Source organism: Salvia miltiorrhiza, chromosome 7 (assembly GCF_028751815.1).
Source record: "Salvia miltiorrhiza cultivar Shanhuang (shh) chromosome 7, IMPLAD_Smil_shh, whole genome shotgun sequence".
In the NCBI taxonomy this organism is placed as follows: Eukaryota; Viridiplantae; Streptophyta; class Magnoliopsida; order Lamiales; family Lamiaceae; genus Salvia; species Salvia miltiorrhiza.
Genome location: NC_080393.1, coordinates 40,783,311 through 40,806,423, shown reverse-complemented (window position 1 = coordinate 40,806,423; position 23,113 = coordinate 40,783,311). Strand labels below are relative to the sequence as shown.

Below are 23,113 nucleotides of genomic sequence, written 5' to 3'. Positions count from 1 at the left end.
ATAATATTTTGGCCACTACTAAAAATTGAAGGATCCTTTGTTGGAGAACTTTTGAAAGGGACATAATAACATTGGTGCTGAGATGTTGGGGATTTGCTTTAAATATAACCAAAATATTGATAATTTCCATCATTCATCCCTTCTTCTTTTCCTAGCCCTTCGAATTCTTGAAAGTCAACCTTAAATTCACATGTATGATTATCAGAATTTCATAAAAATCTTTTGCTTTTTTTTTTCCTTTTCTTTTATTCATCATAATTAAGAATTACAGTTAACATAACATCTTTCACTAACGTGGAAACACAACTATCGAATATATCGGGAGCGGTTAGATTGTAAATCATTTTATTTATTTTTGGGTAAAAGTCACTTTCTGTTCCATCGTTTGAGCGAATTCTCCAAAATGTCCCACCTTAACTATAATATCAAAACGGTACCCAATCTATCAAAAAAATATCATCTGTGTCCTGCAAAATTTTTCCGGTAATCAGAAACTTATGTGGATTGCCGGAATTACACCATGGCAAATCCACGTGAACTCTATTAATCTAGCTGATATTCCTTTTTATCAGCAATTGTGAGAGAGCACAAGACGACACCGTTTCTTTACATCTTCTTCTCCTTTTCCTTATATGTTATTCAATCATCTCATCTTTGCCCTAGTTTCAGACGCGACAGTGTTTTCATTTGAGAGCGAATCGAGTCGAGGGTTGTACCATCTACTGCTGCGCTTGCACCATTTGCGGCTGTTGCTGCTGTTGTACCAATTGCTGCTGCTGGTGATGATCGAGTGACGACGATGGGGATTGCAGCAACTGTAATTGCTGCGAATTAGAAGGCTCAATCATGGCGGGGCTCTGTTGCACTGGTAAAGGTTTCGTTGGGGAAAACGATGACGGTGAATTTTCCGCCATCTTCGCGAAGAATTAATTCCTCGACTTAATTGCTTATCCCTTTTTCTCGACAAATTGGAATTTAATCCATGATTTTTGTTGAAGATTTTTTTTCTTCGATTTGTTGAATTCGATCAGACGAAGATATGAAACAGAGACGGGTGTTAAAACTTAAAACTGAAAAGTTTTCATTATATTTTTCATTTTTTTTAGTCTCCTTTATAACCAGCTTGATTAATAGAGTCCACGTGTATTTGCCATGGTGTAACTCCGGCAATCCACGTAAGTTTTCGATCACCAGAAATTTTTGCAGGACACAGATGATATTTTTCTGATAGGTTGGGTACCGTTTTGATATTATAGTTAGGGTGGGACATTTTTGAGAATTTGCTCAAACGATGGGACAGAAAGTGACCTTTACCCTTTATTTTTTAATTTTTTTTAAAAAATAGGTTGTAAATCACTCTTAGAGTATACAATAAAAGAAATTACACCATTGACATACCCATGGCATAATCTAACGGTTGGAATTTAATCTTTGGGAAGTTGCTATGTAAATGTCTAAATTCTATATAAAATATATTTGAATTCGTTGGATAGATATTTGAATTTCAAAAATTAAAATTTTCACTACCTATTGAATTCGATCGTAGAATTATAAATTCATCCAACAAAGTTATGAATCCGCAGTATTTTTCATAATATAAATATATAGGGGGCCACTCCAATGAGACCCCCTAATTTTAGTGAGATCTAGGGCACGATCTGATGCTTTTATTTTATCACTCCTATGACTGATATTGTATCTGGAGGAAGATTTTTTTCCGCAGGGTTTGAATCCTGGAGGGAGCAAAATATTTTAAATTTTGTTATTCATCGGTATATACTGCATTGTTCATCAATATATACTGCCTTGTTCATCAGTATATGTCTTATTCATTACCAATTTTTTAAATTTTATTTTCATCAGTTAATACATCTTGTTCGTTAGGTATATGTCTTGTTCATTAGTATTATATGTCTTATTCATTGTCCTCATGTTACACGAAAAATAGGGGGTCTCACTGGAGCGCGCCCCTATATATATATATATATATATATAAATATATATATATATAGGGGAAGGCTAAAATAAAAACGCTTCTTAAAATATAAATTAGGAACAATTTTCAGCCCTTAGATCATCAAGATCTACAGTTGATTCATCACCTTGTTGGATAAATTCATGGCCCTGAGTTCGAATTCCAAAGGTAGCAAAAAATTATTTTTCGCAATTCATACCTTTATACAGTTTATTCATGCGTGGTATACATAAAATTCATGCATTTTTGCTGGTTCGTAATTCTTAAAATAAGGGTGGTTTATTGAATAACCGCCCCCTATATATATATATATATATATATATATATATTTGGCAAAAGGAAAAGAATATCTACCTAGCCACTGTAGCCATCCATAATTAGTCAAACTAAGGAAGATAAATATATTAGAGTTAACTATTCCCTCCGTCCCACGAATCTTGATACGTTTGGTTTCGGCACGAGAATTAAGAAGTTGTAAATTAATGTTTTAAGTGTGTAGGTAATAAAGTATACAAATGATAAAGTAGGAGAGATGGAGAAAATGTAATAAAAGTGATAACGTAGGAGAAAGAAGATAATAAAAGTGATAAAGTAGGAGAAATAATGTAATAATTATTATCTTATTTGAAAATATGTCAAGTTTCGTGGGACGACCCAAAAAAGAATACGTGTTAAGATTCGTGGGACGAAATGAGTATTTAGTTTGGTCATTTTCTTGTGCTAAATACTTGCATTTTGACTCTCCTCAAATATATTGTATTTTTTTTACTCTACTAGTAATTATTAAATATTCTCTCACCCACCTCAAGTCCTAGGACATCTCTCATCATTATTTCTTATCTCAAATCCCCCACCAAATAGAAAGAAAAATAAAAATAGCACCAAAAATAGTATGGAATACATCACACAAAGAATTTGCAAAATGGGATCCATTCCCATCTGAAGATCTTCCACAAACATATTCCTGGCAATAAAGACATATAAAGAATCCATAAATGCATTTGCATAAATGAGGAAATCTTTGTTCTCTCTATAAATAAAGTTTTTATCTGATTTTGGTCTTTTCTTGATTTCTCCTCTCCCTCCCAAGTCCCAAGCCTTTACCCACCCCACCCCACCCCACCCAACCCAACCCAAGACACACACATACTATATATCAATATATACGTATGCTAAATCCACTTTAACTACACAGTTTTTCCAAAGTCTGCATTTCCTGTTTTTATGTTTTTCATTATGATGGCCTCTTTTTAAGCTTTTGGACATTTGGTTCAGAGCTTCAGAGACAGACATCCAACCTTCATCCCTTCCTACTACTATTCCACTTGCTGTTTCTCTACTCTTCAAAAACCAACCACTTTCACTCACAACCATTCATTCTTCCTCCAAAACTCAGTGTGAGTTTACTTTTTCTACCCTAATCTGAACCCAGCCAAAAACACTTTCGCTTCCACCAAAATCTGCTTTTTCGTTTTCAACTTGTGTTTTTAATCAATCATCCGTGGAAAAGACTGCATTTGTTTGTGTTTCTTGACTGTGCTGTGATCTCAGCTTGCGGGTTTGTGACACAGATAAAGAAAGGAAAAAAAAGAAAAAAAAAAAAGAAAAAAAAAAAAGAGGGAGAGAGTTTTTGGAGGTTGGCAGTTGATTGATAGAGATTTACTTTGCGTTCTTGCATTTTCTTTCTTCGACACGTCTGCAGAAAAGTTTGATTCAATGATGAACGAAACCCTCAAGAATCTTTGCTCTACTAATGGATGGTGTTATGCAGTTTTCTGGGGTTTTGATCACACAAATTCATTGTAATCCTTCTCTCTCTCTCTCTCTCTCTCTCTGCATGTGTTTTCAAATGTATAACATGGTTTCCATTAGTTCATGGGTTTGTTTTCCACTATTATTCACAGTTGTGTTCAAATATATTTGGCTTCTCTAATTCAACTTTGACTAACAAAGTATTTTCCGATTTGCAAGTTTAGAACTTTATGTTTTACCAGGCAAGTCTTTTCCTTTTTCTGTTTGTTGTCTAGAAAAGTAAGTACCTTTACTAATTACTTGCCTTTCTTTGCCAACAAAAAATCTTGTCGAAATGGATACTGTTACTAGATTGATGATTAGCTGTGTTCCACTATAATTTTTTGGCTAAAAATTTCTAATGGTACTATATAAGTGTACTTGCTAATTGCTATAGACAGCCAAATTCTATCTTGATGCAAGTTTTGAAGTTATTCTTTTCGTTTCCTATCTTGTTTTAAACTTTGACTAATTTAGCAATTATTGGTGCATGATTTAGACTATTGACATTGAAAGATTGCTACTATGAAGAACAAATGGGAGCGCTGATTGAATCTATGCTTCTGCAAGCACATGTAGTTGGAGGAGGGTAAGCTATTTAATTATGGTTCTTAGTTATAGCATCTTTTTTTTTATTCACCCCATATTTTTTCCTGGAGTAGGAAAATAATGCAAATTAATGTGCCAGGGTAATTGGGCAAACTGCCTTTGCAAACAAACCTATATGGTTGGATTCAGATGCTCTTCATGAAAGGAGAAATTGTGCAGTATCATTTGATGGTCTTGACATTTTCCAGGTATCTAATAGTCTTGATTTTGTTTTTTCCTCTATTGGGTATAAATGTATAATAGTGTGATATTTCTTCTAACTTGAAGAATGATTTTCTTGGCACAGAAGGATTCTGAGTTCTTTTACCAATTTTCTATGGGAATAAAGGTGTGTGCTTTGCAGAAATTAAAAGATTTTTATTCAGTTTTTGAAGTTAGATGCTCCAAATTGGTAGTGAATTGATCCAATTTTGTGTTGCAGACTATTGCTGTGATCCCAGTGGAACCGTGGGGAGTTGTGGAGCTTGGATCTACTCACAAGGTTAGTAGTGTTTCTGTGAAAGGAAATCGATTTCTGGAGAAAATTCTTCTCATCTTTAAATCTTTTTGTTGCAGAAACCTGAGATGCACGATTTTGTGGATCAAGTGCAGCAAGTTTTCAGAGAAATAGATGTGATTGAAGGTGTGGGAAATGGGAGTCATTCAGATAGCCATTTGTTTAATTCTAGTATGCAGCTTGATTCATCGTTGTCGAGTGGCATTTTCCGTTCTGAGAATTTGATTGGAGCAGATCAATCTTTAGTCCTTCCTTGTCAACCATTTCCTTGCACGAGCAATCAACTTGAACACTTGCTTTTAGAGTCTCCCAATTTTCTTGATTGCTCTGCTTATGCTGATGATTTTTCACTGCTGACTTCTTCTTGGCCTCATTTGGATAACACATCATTGTCCGAGCCAAGAGACGAAGAATCTTGCAAAGATTCAAGCTCGAACGCCCCTCTTGTCCTACCTCAACACTCGTCAAGAGATATATCCAACGCCCAAGATCTTAGTTCGTCTATGATAACTCCAACCGACTCTAAAGCTGAGAGACTGTCTGGCTTACAGACTGTGGAGGAGTTTTTCGCGCAGTTGATTTCTCCACATACTGCTCGAGTTGGCACGGATTCTAGTGGACTTATGAAGGGGTCGAGTTTGAGTGGAAGGAGTAGAACTTCTTTTCCAACCACTTCATTGCAAAGCTCAGTGACTTATGCCTTGGGACCAAGTGGTGATGCTAAGTGTTCAATGGGAGTCGAACGTGTTAGGAATGAATCTGAATGCATCTCAGAGAACAATGTTGGCTCCAAGATGAGCAGCTCCAACAGTTTGTTCTCCAAGTTAGGCCTGGACCAGCTTTTGGATACTAGCCCTTCTTCGCTTGACAGATCACCGTTTGAGGATCAGTCATCGTCTGCTGCTAAGAGGAGAAGAACAGGCAACTTCTCATGGAGCCAAAGCCAAGTGAAATTTGATGGGAAACTGAAATCATACAACCCTGAGGCAAAGAACAATCGAGTTAGTAGTGAAGACTCCAAGAAGACGATGCGTTCATGTATTGATGATAGTTGTAGATTGGATGCTAGTACGTCGAGGAGGCATGAGGAACAGGTGAGAACCAAGAAAAAGAAGGCTAAGCCGGGGACCAAACCAAGGCCAAAAGATCGACAGATGATCCAAGACCGGCTTGGAGAGTTGAGGGGGCTCATTCCCAATGGAGAGAAGGTGAGAAATTAACTTATATTTTAGCATATCTATGTATATACATATACATATAAATTATCTTTCTTGACATAGTTTGTTGCTGATATGACAGATGAGCATCGATCGTTTGTTGGAACGAACCATCAGACACTTGAACTTCATGCAGAGTCTCACCAGACATGCTGAAAGTCTTAAACAAATTGCTAAGCCAAAGGTAAAAAAATGGACTCTATAGTTCTACGTGACATTAAATCTTGTATCTTTTTCTTTAGACAGCCTTAGCATATGCATAGGTAGTAATTTCTATTGTTGTTATGACATTACAGTCCATGGAGGTCTGGAAAAATCAGTCCATGAATGGTGGTGATGGTGGAGTTACATGGGCGTATGAAGTTGGCAACGATGCTATGGTTTGTCCACTCATAGTTGAGGACCTTAGTACGCCTGGCCAGATGCTTATAGAGGTAATAAATTGATCTCTGTTTCTATGTCGACAATCTTGATTAGAAGCTTAGCCAGCAACTAGAAAAGTGAGCGACTTTCAACTTTGTTTGCAGATCCTCTGCGAAGAACACGGCTTCTTTTTGGAGATTATAGAGATTGTTCGAGGTTTTGGCTTGACGATCTTGAAGGGAGAGATGGAGGTCCGTGAGATGAAGAAGATATGGGCTCATTTCATGGTGGAGGCTGAGGTAAAAAACTTAATCAAGTACCCAAAAAGACAAGGCTTTTTGCCATTATCTTCATCTTTGTTGTTGCTGACACAAGTTGTGAATTTGTTTATTGCAGGGCACACGGTATGTCACACGCCATGAGATCTTCTCGTCCCTCATTCAGCTCTTGCAGATGACGGGGCAGAGTGCAGCCAACGGCAATGTTGGTATCTCAGTCTTCAACAGTTTCCAACCTTCTGCCACATTTCCTCTCAACTTTGGTGATGCCCTTCAATGTGCAAGCTTGTGACAATGTCTCATTAAGAAATCACTTTGAAGTTTGATGAGTAAACTTAATACAAAGGCTTGTAGTCTTAGATGATGTCAGAAATTGAGTGTTGGAGTATATATATAATATATATATAAAATATTGATATATAGTAATTTTGTTTTCTTTGTAGGAGTTGTGTGTCGTATAATGTATGAGGGGCACTTGTGAGAGGAGAACAATGCTTGTGTTCTCCAACTATTCTGTTAGATGTTTCTTTGAGGGTAGTAGGCTCATTTATTGAAGCTGACAAATTTAGTAGTTATATGTAGCCTAACTTCTGAATTGTTAATTGTTAATTGTGATGCTGCATTTCTGTATTTGTGCATAAATTAATCAATTAATTGTGGCTCCATCTGATATTGGAGCCTAGTGATTTACTTCCCCACCTTCTGAGTTCTGAATCTTCTGATCCAAGCCATCTTTATTGCTATGGCTAGATTTAAGGTGGGAGTCCGTAAAGAAGGCCTAGGTGGGCTTATTAACACCCCACCAACAAATTTCTATTTTAGGTCTATAGAAAATTTTCTTCCTTCCTTTTTCCGGGTAAAACATGGCGAAGCATCCATCGTATTAGTTTCTACCTTCGACAATAGTTGGATGAGGAGTTCTTCTGTGCTCCATGGAGCATCATGTTTCCGGGTGTAAAATGACGCTAACACTTACATTAAATGACACAAACACTAACACTATCTTGAAATGACACTAACACTATTCTGTTTTACAAATGACACTATAATGTTATATAAATAACACTATCGCGAAATGACATTAACATTAAATGGCACTATCATGTTATCGAAATGACACTGTACACCTAGGAGCATGGTGCTCCATGGAGCACAGAAGAATTTGCGTAGTTGGATTGGTGTTGCATTTGTACCTTCTTAAAACCAAGATGATAAAACTTGAGCAAGTTGTTCTTAATAAAACTAAGTGTGGAATCTGTCGAAATTCGATGAATAATTGTTTTAGTTGTATTTATGGTAATAATAAATAAAACAATTTTTCATATTAAAATGATACATCTAAATTTGATATGTAAATAATGATTTTACTACTCGTTTTTATCACACAAAAATGTATAGTAATATGTGTTAAATATTTACATATTTCAATTCATAAATATAATTTGTTACAATAAGTGGTTATCTGTCTCAATAGAGACTCGAATTTAGAGAACAAAAAATAACATTAAAAAATGTAAGAGATTAAAAAATTAGAAAAAAAATCACGTAGGCATGTTGATAATGTTTTTACCCGTCAAGAATGTATGTTACTCGTAGTCAAATAATTTAAATAAAAAGTACTTAAAAATAGAGAGAGTTCCACGAAGGTATGTCGATAAATGTTTGTACCCGTCTAAAATGTATATACTTGTATCCGTCCCAAATTAGTTTAATTACTCGAACCCGTTTAGTTTTATAAATACAAGCTGTTACAAATGTATATATTTGCCCCGTTTACTCCCTTTGTTCCCCAAACATCTTCCTAAGGAATGGTGGCACGTATTTTAATAAAAATTAGTTGTGTATTTGATCAGTATAGAATGTGTCTCACAAAGATTGAAGATTGTAAGAGTCACAATGAATGCAATTATTTTCAAAAGTAGTTTAGGAAGATGTTTTAGGGACGGCCCAAAATAGAAAGAGAGGAAGATGTTTGAGGGAGTATAATTTATATACTCATATTTATCCAAAATTCAATTAAACAGTGATTTTTCTATCCATTCATGTTTCAATCTCGTATAATAATATCCGTTTAACAATCTCAACATTTATTACCATATGATTGAAAATGTATAACAATGTCATATTACGATAATATCGACTAAACAATATTATTATATTTTACTACATCACATATAATATGTATTCATAACATGCTACTACGTAAAATTTTATACACCTGTTTCAATCTCGATAGTAATACCCATATTTAAGTAATATCACAATAATTCTACCATCAAAATTGAAAATGTACTACAGTGTTTTATTAAGACAATATCGATTAAACAATATTATTATATATTAATATTGTTAGGTGTTTAGTAAATAGACACATTGTATACTAAAAGTTTGCTTTAGTATAAGTGGAAGATTGTTGGATTTGTACATTGAAAGTAAGAACTTGTATGCTTGTATGCAATAATTCCTGAATTCACTATCTAATCTCCTATCTGAATTGTTCATAATTTCATATGTATGTCCAATTATCTCTATATAAGTAGATTATATGGTGTGCTATAGATCATAGAAAATCATATAATTGGACTAACCTTATGAGATATAAAATTGATCACAGGCGAGACGACTTTAGGATAAGTTGTTTATTTAGGCTGCATAATAGATGGAAGTAGTTTGTCTTGGCCACTTGTCAATACCGGTACGTGTAAACGTATTATGAGATCACAGTGAGATGCATTCTTTCTGTCTGACCTAAGTGAAGAATCAAGATCTCAGTGACTTAATGGGACCTAAATCCTAATAAGATTTTAAATGTATATATAACTTTGTGTATAACTTTGATTTACTATGGGGGAGAGTTACATATTAACTTGAGGACTCTGTATATTTGGGTGATAGCAATGTATATATGACATTTGAAAATCTGTATTAGGTGACCGTATCTGATGAGGACTAGAATACTTATCAGCGCTGTGCTTAGCAATACAAGAACATCTTACTTGATTACTATTATTGTTGTTATTATTATTATTGAACGAAGCCAACCAGCGCAGGTTTAATTGAAGACCTCGGATAATAAAGGGACGACTCGCTTGCGCAGCTCAAGGGGACTACTCAGCATGGGCAACGAGGGATGTCTTCATTACCGGAACCAGCCGAAGAAGTCAAAGTACCTGCGCAGCCTAAAGAGTTCGAAGCACCTGCGCGCAGGTTAAAGAACTTGAAGTCTCGGCACAGTCATAAGATAGCAAAGCTTCCGGCGCAGTCAAACCAGCGCAGATGGGTCAAATCAAGACTAAAGTTAAGTGTATTAAGGCATTAAAGGGCCTAAATCCAATTATTATAGTTCATGGGCCTAAGGCCTTTAGGGCTCACTCTCACATCTATAAATAGAAGGTTTAGCATTAGCATTAGGGGATCATGGTTTACATGGGAACAACACTTGTAAAATGTAATTATCTCGAAGTATAGTCGAAGAACTCGAATATCTCCCATGGGCGTAGGTCTTGACGGCCGAACCACATAAATCCTGTCTCGATTATTGCTTTTTAGATTGGGTGTTGGTTTCATGCATCATCAACTGGCTCCGTCTGTGGGAAATGGAGCTTAAGACCTCGCCGGAAAAAGGGAAAAAGTCATATTCTAAACCCTCCAGCAGGGGCCACGCACCGTCTCTGCATAGGAATCGCGCATCGCCTCCGCACACGTCGCCGGCGACGGTATGGGTTCACACGCTATCGCTGCATCCTACGAACAAAATCTAGCTCGATTTCTTCATTTTGAAGACAGAGAAAGGTCCTACTAGTGCTCTGACTTGGGGAACAAAATCATTCATCCCCTCATACATTACTAGGGTGCCGATCTCCACCAGAATTATACTGGCGAGGGTTCCAATTGACGGGGAAGATTTTTCTTCCTTAGGGCTCTTCTCGATTAGTTCTATGCCAACCTCGATTCTTTAATTTCTGCTCATTTTGTCTACAATCATTTCTGATTTTGTTCGATTTTTGTTTTTGTGAAGGGCATAATAATGTTAAAAAATCTTGGACGGATTGATTGATTGAGGGAATTACAGATTTAGAAAATAGAAGGTCGGGTCTGCTAGCTTCAGCCTCCAGTTCGAGCTGGGGAAAGATCGGTTCGGGCAAGGGCCGAGGTTCCGTGTTAATTGAGTCCACAAATCGCAGCTCGGTTTTCTCCAACGCCGCACTGCCAGCACAAGGGTCTTCTATTTCGGGGCATCATATTGTCCCATTTCTCTTGATGAAGTCGAAGCCACCAGCGATTTGGTTTAACGAAGCAGGGCAAGTTGATGATATTCACAGCTTTGAAACTCGATTAATTGAGCCTTATCACGCTGGAATAAGGTAAGAATTCTGACATTCAAGGTCGAACTTCGTGATTTGATTAATGTGGATATTTATTTATGGGTACATTTGGCCAAACATGATCAAGCTGAGGAATTGTTTGTGTGATTTCTCTACGCTGCTATACTGTGTTATACTTATTTCAATTGGTTCGTTTCCTATCTGCATGAATATTGACGGGTGCGAAACTATAGTGTTTTTTGGGAATGAATGTAACCATAAGGGAGCTCTGTTATCATGATAAATATGAGAGGAAACCTGTTAGTGTATGGTCAATTTTGGGGTGGGGTTTGTACTGATCACAAATCAGTATTCTAAATTTCACTATTGATTTTAGATTTTTGGGAAGTTAAACAAAAGTTTGATTCCGTTGGCTAAAATTAGGTGGTATATGACTAAATCGGTCAAATGGGGAATACTATTTAAGAATTTATGGTGATTCATTATGAGCTGAGGGATTGCGCATTATGTTATGCTTGAGTGCCATCAAATCTTATGCAAATAATGCATTATATTAAACTTGCTATAGTACTTGCAGATTTTATTATAAAAATGCATAAGCTAAGGATATTGCTCGATATACATTTGAGATTGCTTGTTGTTACCAAGGCCAACCAAGGATCTGAAAAGCAGGACTACCGAAGCTCCAGTGAAAGTAATTCTTATGTGGCTTTGATGCCGTTCAAGTCGAGGAACCAGGAATATGTGATTACACATCCTTTGATGTACTCTACTTTCACTTGAGGGGAAGCCTGATTATGGGCTTATTATTGTTTTTATTTTTTCGAAGGCCAATGGGATAAGTACTAATCAATATTTGTATTTGGTTATGCTAATAGAAATTATGCCTTGTTTACCATGAAGAATGGGAATGACAATTACTAGTTTTCTCAGTATATGGAATGAATTTTGGATAAATGTCTTTATGTGAGGGATGGGATTATTTTCATAATAGGTGATTATTGGGTATTCAAGTTAACCACTCGTGATATTTTGGCTGTGATTATCTGTTCAAATTTGTTGGGATTATTCGCTGGGCCTTATTTGAGTTTTAGTGACTGAATTTTGGTTTATGCGATTATTGTTTGTTTCTGATTTATACTTTGCGATATTGTGACTATAATTGTGATGTTTGAATTAGTCGAGATATTTGACAAGGTTGTAAAGATTACGGGTCCACGATAATTTCATTTCTTTTTGGTAATGTAATATCGCAACAGGGATGGAGTAAGGCGTATACTCTTTTTTACTAATGGTGTTCCAGCCCTGTCTTAAAGGGCTTTCATATGTTACTAATATTTGTGCTTAAGAATTCTTACAGCACATGATAAACAACTTTGGGGAAAGACTTGAATAAATATGGTAAACACCAGACACATGGAAAGGTCACCCACTAACAAGTGGTGACTCAGGTACCTCGCATAACTAAAGTCCCTTATTACATGATCTTAGTTATTTCATCGAAGCATGAAAGCATGATTGGGATTTGGGAAATGTTATACCTTAGCTTTTGGGGCATAAGCATGACTTATATTATCTATGCTGGAATTTATGCAATAATAATTATGTCTTGGAAGCTGCACAACTTCTACATATGTGCCTAGACTTGAAATATAAATTGACTAAGTACATGAAGGGACTTGAAACATAATTTGAATAACTTACTTCGGGACTATAGTCATGCCAGCGCTGCCACTAGCATTACAAGTAAGGACACCAAGCACAAGTATACACATAGCATGTTTAGTCGAATCATGCACATGTTACTAAGGGGGGGGCGGAGTATATGCCACCATGTGTAGTTTCTCGAAAAACTTAGCAGGATATTTGAGCCTTAACGGCAACTCAGCCGCGTAGCGGATATTAAAACCTTAAATGGTAACTTAGCCACGATCCGGAACTGTAAGCTTCAGAATTTATCTGAGCTTTCTCAGCGCAGTCAGGGCAGGTTATCTCAGCCTGCGCAGCTATCTCAGCCTGCGCAGCTATCTCAGTTATTTCAGTTATTTCAGCCTGCGCAGCCATCTCAGTTATCTCAGTACAATCAGTGCTCAAATTATCAGCGTAACTATCACAGTCATCTCAGCCTATGCAACCAGTGTGGCTATCTCAGCGCAGCCAATGCGATTGTATCAGCGCAGCCAATGCGATTGTATAAGCGCAGCCAGTGCGGCTATCTCAGCGCAGCCAATGCGATAATATCAGCGCAACTAGTACGGCTATCCTAGCGCAGTCAGTGTGATTGTCTCATCTAAGCTACCACAGATTACCTAAGTCATCTTCGGCGCAGATCGTCTAAGTTATCTTAACTAAGTCATTAATTGCACGACGAAGGCATTAATTGCAAACTCAGGGGCATTAATTGCAAACTCAGGGGCATTAATTGCAAAAACTAAGGCATTAATTGCACGACGAAGGCATTAATTGCAAAACTCAGGGGCATTAATTGCAAACTCAGGGGAATTAATTGCAAAAACTAAGGCATTAATTTCACGACGAAGGCATCAATTGCAAAACTCAGGGGCATTAATTGCACGACGAAGGCATTAATTGCAAAACTCAGGGGCATTAATTGCAAACTTAGGGGCATTAATTGCAAAAACTAAGGCATTAATTGTACGACGAAGGCATAAATTGCAAAAACTACGGCATTAATTGCAAAATCTAGCCCTTGTGGCTTCGCAGGCATCAATTGCAACTCAGCTGCTCTGTGGATATTTGAACCTTAAGTTAGTCATCATTGATGATATTCAAAGAATCAAAAGGAAAAATTACTATCTCTTTAATCTTAGTTCATTTGCAGCGCTTAAATACATTGTCTTTACTATTTTTACAAAGATTGACAAGTTCTTATCTAACAAGTGCAGGGAATCATGTATGCTTAATTGACACGGGAGAGCAGCACATCGCTGACTTCAACTTACACACCACTGGTCGAACAAAGACAACACTGTTCAACCAGACTAGGGGGGGAATAGCTGATGAAGACTAGAATACTCATCAGCGCTGTGCTTAGCAATACAAGAACATCTTACTTGATTACTATTATTGTTGTTATTATTATTATTGAACGAAGCCAACCAGCGCAGGTTTAATTGAAGACCTCGGATAATAAAGGGACGACTCGCCTGCGCAGCTCAAGGGGACTACTCAGCATGGGCAACGAGGGAGTTCTGTCTTCATTACCCGAACTAGTCGAAGAAGTCAAAGTGCCTGCGTAGCCTAATGAGTTCGAAGCACCTGCGCAGGTTAAAGAACTTGAAGTCTCGGCATAGTCATAAGATAGCGAAGCTTTCGGCGCAGTCAAACTAGCGCAGATGGATCAAATCAAGACTAAAGTTAAGTGTATTAAGGCATTAAAGGGCCTAAATCCAATTATTAGAGTTCATGGGCCTAAGGCCTTTAAGGCTCACTCTCACATCTATAAATAGAAGGTTTAGCATTAACATTAGGGGATCATGGTTTACTTGGGAACAACACTTGTAAAATGTAATTATCTCGAAGTATAGTCGAAGAACTCGAATATCTCCCGTGGACGTAGGTCTTGATGGCTGAACCACGTAAATCCTGTCTCGATTATTGCTTTTTAGATTAGGTGTTGGTTTCATGCATCATCAGTATCCGGTATATGATGATGACATGTAACAGCCCGGCTTCAGACTTGACGGCTGTCCCCACAGACCAACACGAATCTTTTCTAGCGCATTTTGTCCTCACTCGCACGCTCCCCGAGAAACTTCCCAGGGGGTCACCTATCCTGAAATTGCTCCAAGACAAGCATGCTTAACCTTGGAGTTTCTTCCATGTGGGCACCAGAAAAGAAGATGCACCTTGTTGATATGAGTAGCAGCTATCAAATCATTTAAGCTCTCTTCGTTCGGGTGTGTTTCGGTTCATCCATGCGCCTCTTCGCTTGGAAGTCTTAACCGGAGCCGCTCCTTGTCTGTGCCTCTTTTGCACCAGCGATCACTCCGCACTTCATCGCCGGGCGTCACATGACATTCCCTAAGGAGTTTAAAAGGTTTATTGTACTAAAACCTGCAGGTTGAATAAATTCAGGTGCAATAATAAGATTGTTAGGTCCGAAGGGTCTCGAATAGGTGTATGGGGGGAGGGGGGAATACACATATAGGCTAATTTTGAAAATTAAACTTTGAGACACAAACTGACTTAACCTTTAGTTAAAAGAGTTTTATCAAAACAAGGTTGATGACTGATACTGAATACTCTTCAGTAAAGAGTTATCAGTTAAGTCAAAGACTTTAACTGATACACGTAAGGTTTCGGTCGAGTTTGTTAAATAGAGAGATGTTATGAATCTTGCTGACTATCTGAAGATAGATCAGTTAGACTAATAACACACGTAGCGGAAAACTTTTGTTTCGAAATAGCCTGTGAGATTAGACACGTTGTCAACAGTTAAGTTTCTCTTTGCAATTAATCAGTTTTCGATTTAATCAGTGGTTCGGAAAACACATCCTACATCCACGGTCAATTGATCAGATCGACAACTTCACTGGGCATGTGCTTACGGGTTCACATCAAACCTATGTGTGTGCTTACGGGTGCACTGCAAACCTATGTGTGTTCTTACGGGTGCACAACAAACCTGAACGTGTGCTTACGGGTGCATAACAAACCGAAACAACTGAAGAGCCTATCTTCAGTACCAACACACTGGGTTGGATTTCTCACTCCTAGCGCACACTAGGCACTAAGATCTCACGGAGACAGAACACTGGCCTGAACTCCTTTTCGACACAAACTCTCAATTCAATCCGTTGAAAGAAGGTTTGAACACTTGCCAACTAAACCACAAAGAACAAGTTCTCTGCAGTCAGTTTTACCTAGGCTTTGGATATACAATATTTTCCTAAGTTCTAAGAGAATATATGTAATCAGCAGCGACTGATTTTTGGCTTTGTGATTATCTTCTTCGATTCAAGCTTTGGGGAGGTTTAGTTTGCCGAGTAACGAATTCGGCAGCGTTTCAACTTATGTTGTTGAATCGGTGAAGATTGAAGTGATCCTCGAGCGCAATTTATAGGAGACGTCTTGAATAGATCCGTTGGCGGAGATGGTCTTCAAGATTTCTTCCGTTAGAGAGTAATTTGAACTTGGGCAGAGGCTTCAATCTTCGAGGTTCCTTGGTTGGTGAGAACGGCTACTTTGAGGAGCAGGAGATAGGACATGTCTGAAAAGGTTCACCAAAAGGAATGACCTCTGTAGAGAAAGGACGACCCTAAGATCTCTGCATTTAATGCGGCTGTACTTTTGGAGTGCATGGCTTCCTTTAAACTTTAGAGGTTCCGTCCGATGAAGAATGTTTAATTGATACTTGACTTTAGTATCAGTCCGCTGGATCCACGTGGCGCGCATTATGTAATAAGTCAAAACTGATTCTTCGACTGATAAGTCAAATATCAGTATTTGACTTTGCCTTAATCGTCACATCAGTCGGCATCTTCAGTCTTCAGTCTTCAGAACAACAACTAAACAAGAAAAAGAACTCTAACACTTGAGTTCGAACAGTTCTACTCTATTACGAGTGAAACCTATTGATTTTGGTATCATCAAAACTAGGATTAGGATATTTCATTAAGTTCCCAACAATTTCCCCCTTTTCGATGATGCCAAAACCACACAACAGTTCTAATCAAGAAAAAGACTGAACTCAAAGCACAAGCTATTAAACAGGGTGAATACTATTCCCCCTTAACAATAGAACCTAAAACTTGCACTTTGAAGGAAGAACACAACAGTTTAAAGAAACAAAAACGAAGACATAACTGAAAGACAATAATCATAGCCTGGAGAAAAAGGTATTGTCTTTAGGTTAAGATAAAAAATAAGTACTTTTCATTAAGAAAAACTGTCGAGACATCAGTTTAAAATACAAGACGAAGGTAGATCTTGCAAAGAAGAACCAGTTCTAGAAACTAGGGTTTCTGACCATACAGATTGAAGACTATCTTCCAGATTTTATCAAAATCATCTGAGTTGAAGTTTAAGGGCACATTCCAGATCTTGCAAATGACTCTGATTTCTCTCTTGATTGTTTCTCCATTGACGCCATTTCTGACTCTTGAAGGGCAAACTGTCGTCTTTAAGGGATTAGAAATATGAAGTTTTGTTTCTTGATTTATGCTTAATTGTTCTAAATTTTGGGGTTTGTATGAGCTTATTTTAAGATAATCTTCTGGAAATTGGTGCGTTTTATGTGTTGTTTTATGTTTTGCAGGAGATTTAGGTTTTATAGATGGAAGAGTGCAAATTTTGGAGATTTTGGGCTAAGAATCGTGTTTATGTGTATACTCTGGACTGCAGAGCTAAAAGCCTGTGCTAGAGCTAAAAGCCCGCGCCAGAGCTGAAGGCCCGCTCGCCAGAGCAGAGCCAACATCTCCAGAGCAGAGCCAACATCTCCAGAGCAGAGCCAATATCTCCAGAGCAGAGCAAACATCTCCTGAGCAGAGCCAACATCTCCTGAACAGAGCAGAGCTAAGTGCCAGAGTCAACCGACAGAGCTGAATTTCCAGAGTCAACGCTCCAGAGCTGAAATTCCAGAGTCAACGCTCCAGAGCTAAAATTCCAGAGTAAACACTCCAGAGCTGACTTTTCAGCTCTGCCCATTCTCGCCAGAGCTGACTTTTCAGCTCTGGACCTTTCAGCTCTGCTCATTCTCGCCACAGCTGGACTTTTCAGCTCTGCCCATTCTCGCCAGAGCTGACTTTTCAGCTCTGCCTATTCTCGCCAGAGCTGACTTTTCAGCTCTGCCCATCTCGCCAGAGCTGACTACCTTTCCCGAGCTGACGCACCAGAGTTCGCCTTCCAGAGCTGAGTTACGATCGCCAGAGCTAATTTTCCAGAGCTGACTTCTCAGAGCGCGAGACGCCAGAGCTGACTTTGCAGCTCTGTCATGCCATTCCAGAGCCGAATTTCACCAGATTTGAGGAGTTTTCCAGAGCGCGCATTCAGCTGGGGAGTTGCCTTATCTTGCACGATTTTGTTGCCTTTAGAGTTTTACTTTGCAAGGCAACTTCCATGGTGATCAAGAGGGATTTGAAGTCTATAAATAGGGCTTAGTTATTCATTGTAAAAAAAATCCTTCTGCCTCCAGGCGTGTAGTTAGATAAGTCTTTTGCCCTAATCTTTAGTTTCCGCCAAGTTAGCTAAAGCTTAGATTTATTGCTTTTCTAGTGTTAGTTTCGATTAATGTTCTTAGTTAGTTTAGTATAGTTCTTTTAATTCATGTTTTAGATTAGTTCCCGTTTAGAGTTGTAATTACGTGACAGATTACTTCTCGAGACGATTTACGGTATTTCTTTAATCAAGTTTATTTATTTGCTTTTACTTATGCTTTCTTTAAATTCTGCAAATTTACTTATGCGTTTTTATGATGCTTTCTTTAAATTATGCAATTTGGTTTCTGCCTAGTTAGATTAGATTAGAAGTTTTAATTAAAGTTATTTAAATTCAATTTGTCTAGTTAATTCTTTACTTTAAGTTGATTTAATTCTTGCCTAGGGTTTAATAGTTTCACGCCTAGATAATTTTAAGATTAAGTTTTATTTAAGTTTAAATTACAAGCATTAGTTAATAATTCTTTTTCATGCCTAGATAATTCTTTAGTTTAAGTTTCTAGTTAAGTTTATTTTCCCAGCTTTAGATAATTTGACAGCTTTCAATCCTTAGTTTATAGCTTTCTTGTGACATAATTAATTGCCCTTTAAGATCTTCCTTGAGAGATGACACTGGGTCAACTTACCATCACTAGGATGTCCTTGTTCTATTGCAAGTCAAACTAGAGGTGTTCTAGGTTGAGTCACTTCTCTTTGAGCAGTCTGCATCCTTTCAACCATTCCTCTTTCGTGCCAGTTAACAAGAAAGTACTTCCAGGCTTCTTTCTGGAAATCCGAATCCCTATTAAGATTGGCAAAGATAATCCACTTGGTGTAACATTCTTTCATCTTCTACCACCATTCGTTCATGTCAGCTGGTATCCATTGATCTTGTCTGTCAAACCTATCTAGGTAGGATACCAGGAGTCATTCGCTGATATAGTACTTCATTTTCTGTTCTTCTCGAAGCATTTGAGGGAATGATTGTTGAGGAGGCGTTCGTAGAGCATTTTCACCAAGGTGGAGAGCCTTCTTGGCCTTAGGCTCTCCATCTCTGGATGAGCTTTCTTCCCTTGTTCCCTTTCGGCTGTATTCTCCTGAAATAGACGGGACAAGAGTAGTCTTCAAAGTAGCACGAGCAAGGATAGCTCTAGAATCGGCAAAGTTCTGGGCCAATTCTTTTGGGAGAGCATCAGAGAGACGATCATCCATAATCTCTTTCCCCTTTTTGGCATCATCACGAGGGATAGAGTTGACTTGAAGTTGTAGCTCTTTGATGTCGGCAAGTGTTTAGCCCTATTTCGTGATGATTTTATGAGTTTTCCTGCTGTGCATTCGAGCTCGTTTCGTACCTTTTTGCTCTATATTTCACGTGCTTGATGATCTTTTTGGATGTACTATTGTCGCGTGCAGGATTCGCGAATTGCCGAGCGTTTTGGTATTGTTTCGAGCATGTTTTGGAGTCAGGCTCACGGCCGCCGCCGCCAGGCGGCGGCCGCCGTGGAGACGGCGGCCGCGGCCCCACGGCGCAGGCCGTGCAACCTTGGGAGCAATCTGCGAAGACGGACCACGGCGCCGCCGTGTCACGGCGGACGCCGTCCACGGCGCCGCCGTCTCACGGCGGCCGCCGTCCAGACGCCGGCCGCGGCCCCACGGCGCGGGCCGTACAATTTTTGGAAGAAACCGCGAAGGGGCATCACGGCGGCGCCGTCCCACGGCGGCCGCCGTCCACGGCGCCGCCGTCTCACGGCGGCCGCCGCCCCTGTGCAGATCTGGCAGTTACGGAAATTGCTATAAAATCCGATTTTGAGGGTTTTATTTCACACTTCCGACTCCAGCAGCCTCCACCTGCGATTTTATGCTTTTTCTCATAGTTTAGATAGATAGAAACATTCTAGATACTTGTGGATTCCGCTAGATCGTTGATTTCATTGGATCGATTGTAAGTTTTTCATTTTGATTAGTTAATCTTTACAAGCTTTCTCGTTATTGCATTGCTTAGATAATCGTTGTTCCATGTTCAATTGATGAATCGTTGTTCTTTAATCTCGCCTAGATAATCGTTGTTTTTGATTGATTGATTTATCTAATGCTTTCTAGATTGCTAGTTAAAACCCTAGGTTTCTTAGTTTCCTGCGTTCTTAATCTGCTTCCTTCTCATTCCGCCTAGATAGATTTATATGCTTTCTGTTGATTCTGCATTAGATAATTACAAGCTTATTTAATTACGCGCTAGTTAATCGGAGAGAGTGCCAGACCCAATTACCCGATTAGAGTGTTTAGATTTCTTTTAAGTTTCTTGTGAGCAATACGGTCAGAGCCCTGCTAAGTCTTCCTTGTGAGACGACTTGAGTCACCTTACCACCCTAGGACGACCTCGTATAAATTCGAGTCCATCCGTTAGGTGTTTTTGGATGAGTCAAATTTTGGCGCCGTTGCCGGGGAAGGCTTTAGGCATTTGATTGTGTTGCATTGTTTTCCGTGTTTATTTTTGTTTATTTCTTTTGACTCGGTTATTTTCTCCCTCCGGTGCGTTTGATTTGTTTGTTTGTGTTGTGTATGCAAGGACGTAGAAGCTTGAAGAGAAAGCTTGCACCTTACTACGACAACATTCATCGACCTCGGGAGGTTCTTTCAAGCCTAGAGAAGGAGTCCGAGTCCAGTTCGAGAAGTTTTGTGGAATCACAGTTTCAAGAGAAAAACTGTGAAGAGAGAATTGCTTCCGATCCCATCCTGGAAGCCGTGGAGGAGACGCCTTCAGTGCATTCTGAAGAAGAAAAAGAAGAAGCTCGGCCTAATCCTGACCAAGAAGCAATGGCGGAGCAGAATGTCCAGTACATGGGAGATTTTTCCAGGCCAGTTATTGGGACCACTAGCACTTCTGCGATAGTGCTTCCCACGGCGGTCCGGAATTATAATCTGAAGCCCAATGATTCAAACCTGTTGCCGCTCTTTTATGGGATGCCCAGTGAGGACGCCTTGCAGTTCATCCGTGATTTTTGCACCCAAGTGCAGACCTTCCCACTGCTGGAACTCACCGAGGATCAGTTGAGACTCAAGTGCTTACCCTACGCACTCAAAGACCGGGCGAGAACGTGGTTGCTGTCCCTACCGCCGAACTCCATCACTACATGGGGAGAGGCGTGTGAGAAGTTCATGCTCAAGTACTACCCTAATCACAAGACTCAAGAGATTAGGAGCCAAATAATGAACTTCATGCAAGGAGCTGACGAGCCTCTCCACGAGGCTTGGGAGAGATTCCAAGAGCTCCTCCGCCAGTGCCCACAGCACCAGTTATCACCTGTCATGTTGATGCAGTTCTTTTATGACGGATTGATTCAGACGGCACAGTTTATGGTGGACAGTACAGCAGGGGGCAACATTGCCCGGAAGACAGCTGATGAGCTCAAGGAGATTTTCAACACACTTGCAGCGAGTTCTCAACAGAAATCAGCTAGAGGAAGGAGGGTTGAAGCCAATGCAGTTGCTCCCAACAATGAGCTTCAGAAGCAAGTAGCAGAATTGATGAGGCAAGTTCAGCACCTCAAGATGAACCAGGCAGAAGCCCCACCAGTTCACGCGCCACCAGCAGAAGGATGTGGAATTTGTGGCGATTTTGGTCATGGAACCAACGCGTGCCATCGCATGGGGGGATTCACACCTGAAGGAGAAGCAGAGGTCTATGCTGCTCAGAGCTATCCGGGGAGGCCTCAATTTGAACAGAGGCCTATCTTTAATCAAGGGCAACAAAGCTCCAATTCGGGTTGGAGAGCTCAGCAGCAGAACTACACTCAAGCTTATCAGCAGCAGCAGCCCCCGCAGTATCAGCAGTATCAACAGTTCCCTATGCAACAAGGGAATTTTCAGCAGCAGCAGCAATACCAGAATGCCCCCCAACAGTTTCAGAAGCAAGCTCAATCGCAGAAGCCGTCTCTCGAGGACACCATGCAGTCCTTCATGGAGATGACCAAACAGAACATGGAGTCTCAGAGTGCTACCATCAAGCGCCTCGAGACTACAGTTGGGCAACTAACAGGAGCCCTGAATCAGCTGCAGCAAGAACAGCCGACCGGGAAGTTCCCGAACCAGGACAAACAGCCGCATCAAGCTCATGCCGTTGAGGTAGTCAAGGACAAGGCCCAAATAACCATGGGGAGATGGAGAAGCAAAACTGTGCAGGCAATCAAGGCTACCCAATGCCCCAGTGAGCCATTGCCACCCATCACTGTTGCACGAGACCAACCACCACCCAAGCAAGGAGATCCAGGTAGCTTTATTTTTGATATTAGCTTAGGTGGGGTTGAAAAGGTGTTTGGGATGCTTGATTTGGGCGCGGCAGTCAATTTGATGCCGTTTGATATTTTTGAGAAATTGGGTAATAAAAGGCTGAAATGCACGAATATGAAGATAGAGCTAGCTGACGGCTCTATTAGTAGCCCACGGGGCCTGGTTGAGGATGTTGAGGTTGTTGTGAGGGGAATTAGAGTTTTGGCTGATTTTGTCGTCCTAGATGTGGGAAAAGGGATTAGAAGCGAGAATGGGCATCTCGTGCTACTTGGCCGACCCTTTCTGGCTACCACCCATACTCGCATCGATGTGGGTACGGGAACTGTAAGTATGGTAGGGGTAGGTAAAGCGGTAACATTCTCAGTTTTTGATAAAAAACCTACTACCCCCACTTCCTTAATTCAAATCTGCTCTTATGTTGAAACATTTGATGCTTTGGATGAGGATTGTATTGTGCAGGAATTCCTTAATAAGTTTCAGGAGGAGGACGAGATTGTGGAGGAATTCCTTGCTACCTTGCAGGATGAAGCTGACATTGAGCAGGAATCTCTGGATAAGCTGCACGAGGAAGGTGATATTGAGCAAGGTTTTCTGTGTGCCTTGCTCCTAGAAGAG

The 23,113-nt window shown here is 39.5% G+C and overlaps 1 protein-coding gene and 1 long non-coding RNA gene across 5 annotated transcripts; both read left to right on the top strand.

Moving 5' to 3' along the window:
- The first annotated feature begins 3,165 nt into the window (after positions 1 to 3,165).
- On the top strand, positions 3,166 to 7,423 carry LOC130992954 (transcription factor EMB1444-like). Of its 2 annotated transcripts, none has more exons than XM_057917676.1 (10): positions 3,166 to 3,777; positions 4,266 to 4,355; positions 4,455 to 4,563; positions 4,662 to 4,703; positions 4,797 to 4,856; positions 4,931 to 6,079; positions 6,171 to 6,272; positions 6,385 to 6,522; positions 6,616 to 6,750; positions 6,848 to 7,423. In XM_057917676.1, the coding sequence occupies exons 1-10, from the start codon at positions 3,692 to 3,694 to the stop codon at positions 7,019 to 7,021; spliced, it is 2,085 nt and encodes a 694-aa protein (XP_057773659.1). In that variant the 5' UTR covers positions 3,166 to 3,691; the 3' UTR covers positions 7,022 to 7,423. The 2 variants fall into 2 exon arrangements, with proteins under 2 accessions (XP_057773659.1, XP_057773661.1); XM_057917678.1 differs by having other exon boundaries at positions 3,179 to 3,777; positions 4,665 to 4,703.
- Positions 7,424 to 9,951: 2,528 nt separating this feature from the next.
- LOC130992953 (uncharacterized) lies at positions 9,952 to 15,096 on the top strand. 3 transcript variants are annotated; one of them, XR_009091514.1, is made up of 3 exons: positions 10,048 to 11,093; positions 11,632 to 12,505; positions 13,961 to 15,096. It is a non-coding gene; the product is annotated as an uncharacterized LOC130992953 (long non-coding RNA). The 3 variants fall into 3 exon arrangements; XR_009091512.1 differs by lacking the exon at positions 13,961 to 15,096 and having other exon boundaries at positions 9,952 to 11,093; positions 11,632 to 12,011; XR_009091513.1 differs by lacking the exon at positions 13,961 to 15,096 and having other exon boundaries at positions 9,952 to 11,093; positions 11,623 to 12,011.
- The last annotated feature ends 8,017 nt before the right edge of the window (positions 15,097 to 23,113 follow it).

Coding starts and splice junctions, on each gene's coding strand:
- LOC130992954 (XM_057917676.1), top strand. CDS start 3,692: ATGATGAACGAAACCCTCAAGAATCTTTGCTCTACTAATGGATGGTGT. Junction 4,704..4,796: donor AATTTTCTATGGGAATAAAG/GTGTGTGCTTTG, acceptor TTTGTGTTGCAG/ACTATTGCTGTGATCCCAGT. Junction 6,273..6,384: donor AACAAATTGCTAAGCCAAAG/GTAAAAAAATGG, acceptor ATGACATTACAG/TCCATGGAGGTCTGGAAAAA.